The sequence below is a fragment of the Trachinotus anak genome, unplaced genomic scaffold (assembly GCF_046630095.1).
Source record: "Trachinotus anak isolate AG129_WGS33_773 ecotype Australia unplaced genomic scaffold, CSIRO_AGI_Tana_v1 ptg000019l, whole genome shotgun sequence".
Lineage (NCBI taxonomy): Eukaryota > Metazoa > Chordata > Actinopteri > Carangiformes > Carangidae > Trachinotus > Trachinotus anak.
Window position 1 is genome coordinate 3,656,025 of NW_027273870.1, and position 13,856 is coordinate 3,669,880.

The 13,856-nt window shown below is 40.3% G+C and overlaps 1 protein-coding gene across 1 annotated transcript in view; it reads right to left on the bottom strand.

Annotated features, from left to right (window-relative positions):
• rbm20 (RNA binding motif protein 20) overlaps positions 1-1,477 on the bottom strand; it is a 46,765-nt gene extending 45,288 nt beyond the window's left edge. Inside the window, exon 1 of the mRNA XM_071505170.1 lies at positions 1,273-1,477. Within this exon, the coding sequence (XP_071361271.1) occupies positions 1,273-1,394 (122 nt within the window). The 5' untranslated portion in view covers positions 1,395-1,477. The remainder of the gene's footprint in view (positions 1-1,272) is intronic.
• Positions 1,478-13,856: the final 12,379 nt, after the last annotated feature.

Sequence of the window (13,856 nt, forward strand, 5' to 3'; positions counted from 1 at the left end):
GCTATACAGTGAAGCTGAGAAACTGAATATAGGGCCTTGACATGTGTTCACGGCAAGAGGCCGGACTCAAATAACCTCACCCGATACATTTTTGTCTTAGAGGCATTACATCAGAATTTCTCAATTCTGGATAAACGTAACAAATGCAACAAAATCTTTACGTCTTAGACATAAGTTATGGTATGTCCAACATGAAAGTAGTGGTTTCATGTGTTATTTTGTGTCCTCATTGCCTGTGTTTAACAAATGTACACAAATTCAATTATGTATATTGCTGTGTGATGATAAGATTTGTCTAAAGGTAAAGATGCAAATTTTAAGCGAGAGAACATAGCAGCAAGCAGTTCAGTTAATTATATTTAATAATAAAATAATCAAACCCTTATATAAGTGTTCCAAAAGTGCTTGTAAATAACATTTATGTGTCTTCTAAAACAATAAATCATAAAAACTATACATTTTCTTGATGTTTGCAATAAATGTAACCACTGTGAAAATAAAAAAGATTCAACTCTGCAACCTGTCCCAAATTTGCTTTGTAAAAATGACAAGGATATTATTTAGTGGCAAATTAAAGAACATGAGTTGTTCAAATTACTGCAATTATATATATATATATATATATATATATATATATATATATATATATATATATATATATATATATATATATATATATATACACATATATATAAATACACACACACACTCACACACACACACACACACTCATACACACACACACAATTATAATTTTATTTTTAAAATTAAATCATTATTTTTATTTAGAGAACAGAAATTACAGGTTAATGGAGTGAGGTGGGAAACTTTTTTTCTCTCTCAGTGTTAAGCGAACACCCAATTAAAAAGGAATAATTAGTTTTATAGTTTTCGTTCAGACTCTTTTTCATATTTTCCTTTTTACTTTAAGGCTAACAAGAGAGTCAACTACAACTACAGTGGTGCTGCATTAAATACTGCAGTACTTCATAGAGAATATCCAAACACTTAGGTTTTGAGACAGACGTCAAATTCGGACCCGACACAGTGCGGGAGATTTCATGCGGCTGGACTTTTCAGCACAGATATAATTCCTCCTCCAGAAACATTTCCCACCAACGCAGCTACTTTTGGAAATCATAGTGTATTCATGAATGGTATCACCCAAATCCAGTGGAACAGATGAATTTTGCATACAGCCATGTGAGCACCAGGCATGTGCGTGTACTGTATATACCCTCTGATTTTGTGGTGGACATAATTTCCTCTTACCTCTGCAATAGTTCACCCGCAGTCTCAGGTGGATATCCGCCACTTTGTCCTTTCCCCAGCATTTTTGTGTGGCCTGTCTTGACACTCTCAATGCAACTTGTCCGATCCCAAGATTGCTGCATGGCAAAACAAACTCCTTAGCACCACCTGCAGCCTTAACACCCCTAACCTCCAAAAACACTCCCCCTCAAAAATAACTACCACGATCCAAAGACAGCAAATCCTGATGAGGCAACTTTCTCTAGCCTGCTCTAGTTTTCTCTCCCTTTACTACATGCACAGATGACAGAGAGGCCAGCAGGCGGGAAGAGACCGGCTGCTGAGTGCTTCAGCAGGGGCTCTTCCACAAAGCTACTCCTGATCGACAGCAGCAAAGCCAGCAAAGCCAGCGAAGCCTCTTAAGCCTCTTCTCTCCAGCTCGTTTTCCCTACAAATTACACTGTGTACCTCCACAACCTTCCTTCACTTCCCCTCTTCTCTCCAGTGTCAGAAAATTGGGAAATCAAAGCAGAGCCTCTTCAAAGGAAAACAGGAGGTTGACTGAGGGAAGTTTAAGAGGGAATAACAGAGGAGGTGGGCTCAGGGGATGGCAGAAGGGGGGTGAGTTGAAAGAGACCAACTGGGAGACCCGGTCCGGGACAGCTCCATGCAGCACAACAACAGGGACAAGAAAGTCCCTGCGGCCACTGCTGATTATCACCTCTACATTCACACACAAACACACACGCACACACATGCACCCTCACATAGTCTGGCCAATAAAGGGATGCACTGGGGTTCTGGGAATGCCATCAGTCACTCAGTAGGTGTCGGGATCAATTTAGCTGCTGAATCATTGGAGGGGTCCGGTCTCCAGCCCCTGGAGCACAGTGTCAGATTATTCACATTTTGTAATGGTCTGGCAGTCTGGGGTTTCACATCTGTGAGCCAAAAGGTAGGGCGGGTTCGGCAATAAATCATTGTTAGAGGAAGAATAGTATTGAGTGAGAGCATGTCAGCAATTCTTGAATGGTACAACACACGTCAAAAAGCAGAGGGTCTAGCTTCATCCGATTAGATTTTTAATTAGTTATTTCAGTTGGATAGGACATTGCCGTTTGGCAGGGTAATATTGTGACTCAGGACCGAGACCAAGAATCTTAATTTGACTTTGCTCTAATAGTTGGCAGAATATTAAAGAAAACATGTCTATTTTTAGAAATCTACTCTGTCTCCACATAAAAACATAATCAAGTGACACCACTTTGCTTTGATTTTTAAAATACATTTTAAAAAAGATTAATGATAGCAAGGATAGATACATCCAGTTCCAGTTCACTAAATAACAAGACATTTGGTGACTTTCCTTTAGCCTCAAAAGGTAGCAGTAAATAGATTTTTACAAAACGTTAAAATGTGAACAAAACACTGTGACATGTGGCTCTAGTTCACAAAAATCAAGAATTCTTACGCTGTAATCGGAGGTTTCGGCTTCTTCCCCGGGGCTTTAAAAATCTACTTCAAAAACGCACAGAGAGGAAAAGAAAAAAGAAATATGCTGGAGGAAAAGCTGATAAGCTCAGAGATCAGTCAGAGACTGGACTGACACACACACAGATTCAGTCCATATGCACGATTGGTGAAAACATTACCACTCAGTTTACCGCTAACATCTGGTGACACATCGGCTGTTCGGGCCGGATAAACACTGACTGCACATGGCAAGGCCAAAATTTGCTTTGCATTCGGTCTGAACCTGCATTTATAGTCTTTCTCAAAAGTAAGCGTGATAATTAAAAGCGGCAGCAAGAAGTGTTTTAAGTCACATCTCAGCACCCAGAGGAAGCCAGGTCTCTGAGACCTACCTAAAGCTAGAGCTGCAAACAGGTGGCCACCATCAGTCCTTTACTATTCCTGCACATTATTCAGCATTGACCTTATTTATTACGGCTGACGCCTCCCAGCAGTGAACGAGGACCTAAATTATAAATCATATTTAACAAAGTGTATTTTCTTTGCCAACCACGACAACAGGCATTCTCTCTATGTTCACACTGTCTGCTTCAATGATGAATGGCAGAATTTTAAAAAAATATATATGACAGTTTCCTTGCTGACAACCACCAGGAAACGCTCACTACACATTGCGTGTGTGTGCAGGCGCGCGCATATATTCATGTGACACATAACAATCCCCCCAACTTATTTTTGGCCACGGGGGAAAGCAGATACCACTGTAGCATGAAGTGGTTTCTATAATGGTGCGTGCCTGAATGACTCAGTGTTAAGCATGGCAGTAACAGAGGTGAATTACAATTAAAGGGGCAATATGTAAGTATTTTAGTATAAAATATTAAACATTTAACAAAGACTATCAACAGAATGTGAAGAAATAACAGTTTTGATGTTAGGTCAATGTTGTGTTGCAGAGATTTCCAATGAAGTTAGCACGCTAACCAGCTAGCCCTGGTCTGTCCCATCTCATAATACCACTGTATACCTCAGGAGGCAACAGTGAGTCACTGTGGCCCTCAGTCCCTCGTGGTAACTGTGAGAAGGGCTATAAACCTGTGATGCATCCTCTCTCCACTCTCCTGCTGCTGCTCCAGCTGTTTTCACGATCCTCAACATCTCGTATCTCCTCCTTCTACTCCTACCGCCACCACATCTTCGCTGTCTGTCTGACTGGGCAGACTGGGTGTGAAATCGTCATCTTCAGTGCCAAAGAAAGCAACCTAGCAGTCATATAAATAGATAAACCTTTGCAGAAAAAAATATTCTGCAATCCATGCAGATTTGGCAACATGTCAACAACTTCCCTATGCTGAGGTTAGATTTATTCAAGCTCACATTAGCTGAACATGAGGGTGAGGGCTCAGACTTGGTTGTGATTGGCCAGTGAGGAATACACACATAGCACACACCCCGAATGGCAGGTACTCAGAGATGGACAGTAAAAAGTTAGTGGATGTTTTGATGGCCAACTGGCCCACTGATGCAGCAGCCCACCAGGATTTATCCAGGTACGCCTGAAGGCCAGTACGACTGTGGCGCAGGAGAAGGGGAGAGGGGTCCAGAGAGTGCATTTCCTTGGACAGTTGCCCAATTCTTACACATGGCACCTTTAATCTGTATATCCAGTGAATAGACTGCAATTGTTAAAATCCATCAAACTTCACATCTACGAAACAACTGTTACCTGCACAAATGTTCTGAGATGATGTTTATTATACATAAAGTGTAACAGTTCTCGTTCTTTCTCAGGGGTTTTCTGGAGAACAGTGCACCAATCTACAAGTAAAATTAAGAGATGAACAAGAAAAAGGTAAAACCAGACTTCAGTTTCCTTTCTTGGACTGACATGTATCCACATTACAGAGGATGTTGTGGCAGGACTTACAAAGGGAAGAGGCTTCATTTAGAAACTCAAAAGACTTGAAAATGTACTTATTGCGGTTGTATGTATACCACACTTCCCATAATTCACCAATGCAGCCTCGCCAGCTAGCACAGTCACATGAACTGACATCTGAGTAGCCAGCTGTGGGTGAAAAGCCGAGCGTTGAAAAGTCATTTTTGATGATTAAGAGTGGCAGCGAGAGGCCTTGTAAAGAACTAACTGATGACAAAGTGAGAAAGTCCACGTCACGTCTTATGAAGCTACGTCTCAGTTGCAGAGGATCTGGACCTGAAGCCAAGGGTGCAAACAGGCTGTCGTCCTTTACTCCTGTTCTACTTTATTCATCATTTAAATACATTTATCACTGAACAATATTTGTTTTTGAATGTGTTTCAAGTTGTGTCAGTCCTTTACTTATTAATGTCTATACTGAGGGAAAAAAGCCTTTTAATTCTGTTGTATTGTGTTTTTAACAGTTTAAATTATGAAATCCATACGTTATGGGAATTAATCTTTTGAAGAAATGTTATTTTAAATGATTTTATGTCAGTCCTGCATAATATCTCTGTATGCTACTAAATGTTCAAACTCTCTAGCAATGATAAAAATAGGATGTACAACCCTACTAACCCCTCATATAAAACTGGAGGGTTTAAATGACGGGAGAAGTTGGCTTCTCTCTGAAATGTGTTCTCTGAAATATAATTAAATTTTAATGCCTGAAATAATGTCCGCATGAAGGAAACACTTGATATATTTTGGCAAATAATCATGACAGGCATCAGTATGTGTGTGTGTGTGTGTGTGTGTGTGTGTGTGTGTGCGCTTAAGACTACGGTATTCATGTCCAAATTGGTATGTGTGGATTTGAAATCGGTGCACTATGTGTTACCATGCATGCAGCCATTATAAGGAAATTAAGAAGGTTTTATAGAGTCTCTAGTTTCATGGGGGCTAAAGGGAACAGGGAGATGGTTTGTCTTATGTGCTAATCTCTCCCTCATATCAGTATCACTATTATATATTTTGTGACAATAATTAAGTGAAATAACAACAGCAACTACAACAATCTATAGCATTTGCCAAATGCTGAAATAAGACTGTGCTAAGTGAGAAGCTGCTCCCTCTCCAGGCGATCGGTTTTCCAGAAAACGCTCCCAGTGCAGCTGAGAATGCCGCTCCGGAGCTGAGCATTCCCATGAAGCGGGGAATGTTTATTTTGCAGAGGATTTAAGCTGACATGTGTGAAGCCATTAAGCGGGCTTAGTCTGTTCATTAAAACAGGCCTAATTTTCTACCTTTAGCCTCATTATAGTGAGACCTCTAATGTTGAGTACTGAGCAGGCTGCAGTATGTGACAAGCCGAAGCTCACAAATTCATTCACGAACACATGTGACGCACTTACATACACACACACATACACACTGAAGGTCAAATGTGATTATGGCCGTTGCATGAGAAGAAGGCGTCTATTTCAGCACACCAGCTAGCACCAGCGACATACAGTGCACAAACACACAGACGTGTTTATCTGGTTTTGGATAAAAAGCAGTTTGAGATAATTCTATCTTTTTAAATGATACAATTTATCTCAAAAAGAACGTTATTTAGGCAGATTAAATAGAAATATATACTGGAAAACCATGGAAAAACCTCTGACAGAGCACATACACGGTAAGAAAACTTAAACTCCGCCATTTTTCCCATGCCAAAAAAAAAATCTTAGGTTCCTTTCTATCTCATTAAATTAAGGGCATTTAGATTTCATTGCAGGTTTTGTGTGTTTTGTGAAGCTGTATATCTGGAAAAGTAGCATCACTTCTTTCATTTTATAAATGGGCCAACTGATCAACTTACAGATCTGTCCAACGCAAGCACATGCGTACACACAGCCAGGAAGACGCAGACATGAACCTACATTAAAGAATTTCATGTAGCATCATTACAAAGAGACTTTAACGAATGTCATTTACGGTATAGACATTTGTGCCTTTGTGGCTACACCAGACTTCAGAGAAGTAAAGACCAGCCGTCAGCATTTGGCTGAGGATCCAAAGAACATATGACCTCATAAAAAGAGCTTAAAAAAGGAATGAGGCACCGGCAATCGCTGACAACAAGAGCCTGTGAATTCCATTGTTCACGACATCACAGCAGTTGCATTTTTTTTATTGTTGAACTAAAATTACACAGTGACACACGGCCGTGCCACAGCACACAGAGTCGCTATCGTCCAATCGTGTTCCTGGCTTTATGAGAAGAAGGCAGCCAAAAGCAGAAGCAAGTTTATAAACTCTTAGTGTTTTATGGACCCGAAGAACAATAACAGCAGCACTGGAAGCTACATCAGATCCTCTGCTAATAGATTTCACCCCAAACCTCAGAAGCTTTAAACAGCTGAGATTAGGAGAGTTTGTTAACACGTTCACATTTTATAGACTTGAACAGCACCTACATTAACTAGCAAATAACTAAGTGGTAAGTCTTGTAAACAGATTCTGGTAATTAAACTGGTAGCCAAATGGCTACAGGTAAATACAAACTGTGAATTCAGGACTTCACACTTACCTTAAAATTGCCATAATAATCCTTTGACAGGCAAAACTCTACAAACAGCTTGCTCTACCAACGTCCCTGTCAGGGATGATGAGACTGTCACAACATTAATCTTAAGTAGACGTGCTATTACGTGGCTTAAATATTACTCAAGCAGAATTCAAATAACTAATGTAAACAAAAAGTAGCTGCGTTGAAGGCTGCATTCACTTGCTTAGTTAAATATTTTTAATTAAATTATCAAAGTAGAATAATTTTCACTCTGCTGCCAGTTTATTAGGAACACCTAGCTAAACCCAATGCAATCTAATACCATAGTTCTGCAATAAATCCTCCTTCATTGAGCTTGTAATGTTCAGAATCGTTGGAACTGTTTCAGAGAGCTAATGGTTCAACTGTGTGATCATTGTGAAGTCGTAGTTTGTGATGCTGTAGAGCTGTGTTGCATTATACAGAGGCACCACAAACTCATTCATGACCAACTCTGGCCATGTTGCTTGACACTTCTCTGCAAAGTGACATGGAAAAACACCACAATGACTTCTTAGAACTGGACAATAACAGAAATTAACAATGGCATATTAGAGATTACAACTTCAGACCATCCCTACGCTCGGTTACACGTTTTGTTGAAGAATCCCTGCTAATTTTGCAGCAATTCAAATTAAATAATGATTGAAAAGCCATGCAAATCACAGAATAAGCTGTTAAAACAACACTGAGCCATCTCAAGCATATCACACTTTACCTCAGGCCAGAAGCTTGGCTTGCCAGAGCGGCTGGTGACCTTTGGTTCCAGGGAGTCTGAGCCAGGGCCTCCTGCAGGGCTCCAGCAGCTCAAACAGCAGGCCAACGGGGGTTAATGTCTGTCTGCCTGTCAGCTGATTGGTGTCAGCTAAATAAACATTACTCTGAGACGCAGAACCAATATTATGCTTTAATTAAAATCTTATTCATATTAGCTTCATGAATATAATGCTGACAAAATGTAGAGAAATCAGCCTCAAGGCTTGCAAAATACTTTACCTAAATAATTACAGGCCAACAAAGTTAATGTGGCTACCTAGCTAACAAATATTGGAAGGTCACTTGCTATGAAATAGTTTACCAACTAACTTACAACCGGCTAACTAGGCTATTAACAAACCAGACAGACAAAAGGATTAATAAATACAAACTCTACAAACTCTATAGTGAGCACTAGCTGCTCTCTGAAATACTTGAATCCCTCAAACACACACATGCAACCAGAGCCACCTGCATTCGAACACATCGTGACTGGAATAAAGGTAAACTCTCTGGATATTATAATACACACAAGGCATTTTAATTTCCCCTACCTCCTCTGAAGAAACCCTCAAGCTGTTGCTCATGTTGCTGGATGATGGCTGGATTTCATTGAGCTGCTTCAGTTCAGGGTCCTGGTATTGTCATGGTTTAGGGGAACCACAGTAAAACAGAGATATCATTAATGTTATCAGTCACACCTGTGCCTTTTCCGACCGTGACAAATAGTGTGAAAAAGGCCTGTGGGAGTTCACCTGTTTCTGCTTTCATCATTTCCTGATATCAGATGTTCTTTGTCCTGATACAGATCCATGTTCTCAGCGTTGGCAACCACTGCACTGTTATTTGACCTCTTCAGATATAATTCAATAACCATTACCACTGCATACATGTGCGCAGCCATAAATTTTAAACAAGTGCGTATCTGTTAGGAGTGAGTGTGACTGTGTTGTTACCCAGGACTTGAATTCACGTTGTCTCAAGAGTCATTTCTTGCGCCGACTGCCAGTTCCTATGAAACTCATACATTCATTCATTTTATTTGTGTGATAGTTTTTTCTTTCAGACAAGCAGCAGCTGCATTGTTCAGTTAGAGATGTCATGTCAACAAAAGTTTGGGATTTGACTTTGTGTGTCTTTGTGGCTAACCAACTAGCCTTCCCAACAGTGTGTGCTGTTTGTCCCAGCATTAACATTAGTAGCTACTTGGTGTCACTAGCTCATCGCCCGTTACAACAGTATCTAGTTTGATAAATTAATGTAGAGTGGTCCTGAATTAAATATGATTAAATACGAGAACTGTGTTAAGGTTTCTCGTGGAGAGAAGTCATGCTAACATTAGATTTTGAGCAGTTCACTGGGCTGCGTTTACAGGAATAGGGAATATTGGCTTCCTCACAGTACTTGACAGACTTAGTTGTTAATATAAGGCTACGTATTTTATCAGATAATGTAATACTACATGAGAGCAAAGATGACATATTTTTAGTGTCCATGTTTTGTTTTTCTAATCATAAATTTATATTAAGTTGTAGCATTTTATAATTTGACAACTCATCACTAATTGCCTAAATCAAAAAACAATGTTAGCTTGTATGTGTCCAATATAATCTGCAGATCCTTTCCAAAGTATGGAATAGTTGTGCATTGGATTTGATTTAATGCTTTTTTGATGTAAGACTAGTTTGGAGATGGATTATTATGAATTTGTCTCTGTAATAAGTGGGAGCAAGCTAAAAAAATTGTTTTAAAGAATTATCTTTACCTGTACTCACCCTGGGCTTTCTTAATGTATGTCAGAAAACCTTGGTTGTGCTCACTGAGATTTAACCTAATGAATAAGATTATTTTCCCCGAGAGCTGCTTATAAAAGCACAACTGTCATAAGTGGTTCAGTGGCAGCCTGCAACTCGTCCCTCACCACCACTTCCAGGCCCTATCTCAGGCTTTTTGGACACTAACTTGTTTTCATAGGGACTTTAACACAGACCAGAATCACTTGTCTGCGATAGGCAGTGAGACAAGCAGACAGATGACAGACAGACTGATCAGCTGACTGGCAGATAAACCAGACAGATGATATAAGAAGACTTTGGAGCAGTAAAGACAGATAGTCAGCCCGCGAGGCCTGCATGGCAGATGGACCACCATGAAATGCAAGGACAGCGCCAATCTGTTCACAGGGGTCCCTCCTCCTCCTCCTCCTCCTCCTCCTCCTCCCACTCGCCACAGCAGTTAACAAACACCTGCTAGACAACAAATTAACTTGTTGACCGTAAAAAACAGGACAGCTTTATGCCTGTTTTTATGATAAGTAGGCTGATTATGGGAGCTGATATTATCTGTTCATTACTGTACGCCACATCCTGATACCGGAGGGCAGACGGGCAGGTGGACGGTTGAAAAGATATGGTGTTTATTGTCTGAGAATGGAAAGAAGAGGGGATGCCAGGGGTGAAAGCAAGCAACTGGGGGTAGGGTGGGGCCTATGGGCAAGACGAGAACATAACAGAATCATCTTTAAAAATACAACTTACAAATCCACTTAATTTACAGATTTCAAACAATGATTGATAAATTGAGGAAATTATTTGGTATATTTTACAAATTACAATGGCAATAATGGCTGAATTCCATTTAGCTGCTTCAGTTTTAGGGTCCTATTATTGTGCATGCTGGCTGACTGAAATAGTGTCATGACCTACTGGGACAATTGAAGAGAACAGAGATTATTCTTTATCCATAGCACTTTGCTGTGAAAACGCCTGTGGGAGAATTTGTGAAAAGATGTTTGATTCCCAGCATTTGTATGATCTGAATCTGGGTTTACAACATTAGCAAATACTCTCCAGTTAGCCAGTCATGTGGCAGCAGTGCAATACATAAACCATGCAGATACAGGTCAGGAGCTTCAGTTAATGTTCACATCAAACATCAGATTGATGAGAGAGGTCTGCAGAGAAGGACCAGACGAGAAGAAGGAGAAATCTAAGGCTGCAGTGGATACAGGCTCAGCAAAACCGGACAGTTTAAGGTCGTAAAGACGTAGCCTGGTCTGATGAATCTGGATTTCTCCTGAGGCAGCAGATGGTAGGGTCACGATCCATGGACCCAACCTGCCTTGTGTCAACAGTCCAGGCTTGTTGTGCTGGTGTAATGGTGTGGGGAATGTTTTCCAGGCACTCTCTCTGCGCCTAAATATCAATCAATCAGCGTTTTAATGCCACAGTCTATCTGAGTATTGTTGCCGACCATGTGCATCCCTTTACAGCCACTTCCAGCTTGATAATGTAACATGTCAAAATCCTAAAACCGGTTTCATGAACATGACAGTGAGTTCAGTGAACGTCATTGGCCATCAGAAGTGAATCCAATAGAACATCTTTGGGATGTGGTAGAAGAGGAGCATGAACATGCAGCTGACAGATCTGCAGAAATGAGGGTGTAGGTCACAGTTGATTTTATTGGTTGAATTATCAAGTATCGCTGGAAATGGCTGTCATGTCAGTTAAGACAATAAAAAGTGCCAGATCGAATCATAACATTTACATTAGCACACACATTTTACACAAATGGGAGAGGAGAGGCGACGTGGATATAGATGGGTGGAAGGAAACTGAAATATGCAGGAAGGTGTAATAGTCAGCGCTGGTCTTCCTGAGTCTCATCATCTGTCAGCTGACTTAGCAACAGATAGCGTGCAGGGTTGTTCATATCTGGCAGACAGAGCAGCAGATCTACTCTCTGCTGGCAGGCTCAGGGCGCAGAGGGATGAAGTGTGCTGTCAGTGTCGCACCAGGCCGACCAGCTGAAGCGTTGGCACCTGTTTCTTTTGACTTTGAGGGCAGTGCAGTTCGTATGTAATGAGATCAGAGCTATATCGACTGATGGTTGTACAGGTGGTAACATTACTGAATATGTACTTACATGAAAAACAACAAAAACAAACAACATACAAACAAGGACAGCAGAAGTCATACAACATATGATGTATAGCCACATACATACTGCACGCATGCTATGCTATAATGATAATGTGGTTAGTTACAGAATGAATTCTTTCACTCTCATTAATACAAACACGTGGATTCAAACACGTCTGAGATGATCACCAGATTACTATTTATAATTTATATATATATATATTTATATATAGTGGTGAGTTTCTAGCAAAAAAATAACAACAACAAAAAAAAACATGAATACATAACGTTTCTATCTTTATTTTATATCTGAATTCAGTCTTTCAGAGGGAATGAGTCATGGGATCATTATTTGGTTATGATGATTTAATGTGGGCATTCTGGCACACACCATGTGACGACTATATATTGGCACAGGTTTGTTTTGTTCAAGGATCGACTATCAACTTCCAAACCCTTTTTATCTTATTTAAAGTGCTTAAAATAATTGCCTCGTTGTTGAAAGGTGCTTCCACAAATAAACTTGCCTCCCTCCATGTCAATCCCTCAGTGAAATGGTGGATGGAGACAGATGATAAAGGTTAATAAATACTAATCAACAAGTTGTGTTATTGTATTTTAGGCAAGTGAGGCTTTTGACTTGACTGGCATTGTGTAATTACCGTCTGACAAACAGGAATGAAAAGGTGAAATAAACATGTAAATTAGTGTTCCCTCAGACTCAGGGTGAAAATGTGGATAAATGTTCCTTACATACCAGAATACTGCAGAGAAAATGTCAGAGGACTAACAGCTAAGAACTCGGATGATGTGGGACGAAGGGTTGTTATTTCTATTTTCACCTCCAAAGTGTGAATTAGTTGTGGGAGAAGCTGGAGGAGAGCGGTACAGCAGAGAGAGCGTGATGTGAAGCAGTGGCTCCAGAAATACAGCAGAGCCAGGGAGTCTTAAGTAAAATGTCAAATTGATTTGTTTAGGTTTGACGCTCACCAGTCATCCCCCACAAACTTCAGGCCGGAGTCAGATCACGTCCAACACCAGAACTGCTGTCATCAAGTGCAGCACAATGCTTACAAAAAGACAGTTGTGGGGAATCTGCTTTCAAAGGTTAAAACCCTCTGACGTAAGAAACCATGCGAGCCCTGGCGCACGGCGTGGAGCGAGATGCTCTGGAGGTCTGCCGTCTTACAGCAGGGATCTGCGAATTCATCTCATGAGGTCACAACCTTTCAGACACGCCGCCAGTGCAAGGTGATGTTACGCCAAAATGACATCCACGCCATGTGTGCCCTGTGGGATCTCCCTGACACACTGTATTTCAACAGGGCATTGATATCTAAAACAAAATATAACACAGGTGTAAGGGCTGTGTAATGTGTGCCAGATTCTGACCTTGATGCCAGACAGTTGCTGACCTTGTGTCTACTGTGCCCTGACGCTGAAACTGCAGCTGCTGTGGATGGAGTTTCCTTCCCCTAGATATTTAAAGATGAATTATAATTGATCTAATTGGGTTAATTTGGTGGTGAAATTGAAGGATGAAACACAGGCATGCATATAACGTAAAAAAGAAAGTAGGCCATAGGAAAAAAAAATAGATATACAACAAAACCCAATGACAGAATACAATCACAGGTAATCAATGAAAACACATCTTGCTATTTAATACATTTTAATACATGAAACACTAATATTTCCAATTCTAGTCAAAGATGTTCCCAAAATATCAGTTGTTTTTATAGAAATTTTCCCCAAGTAATTTATGTAAATACAAATAAAAGTAGGATTAATTGGGAATGTATTTGTATGAATTCAATCATATTTCCTCAAAGGTTCCTCATACTTCAGAGCTTTTCTCTGTATAAACGCGGCTTTAACCATGTGTCTGTCAGGTATCAGTGGCACAGCGCCCCCCAGTGGTCCTTCAAAATGACATGTA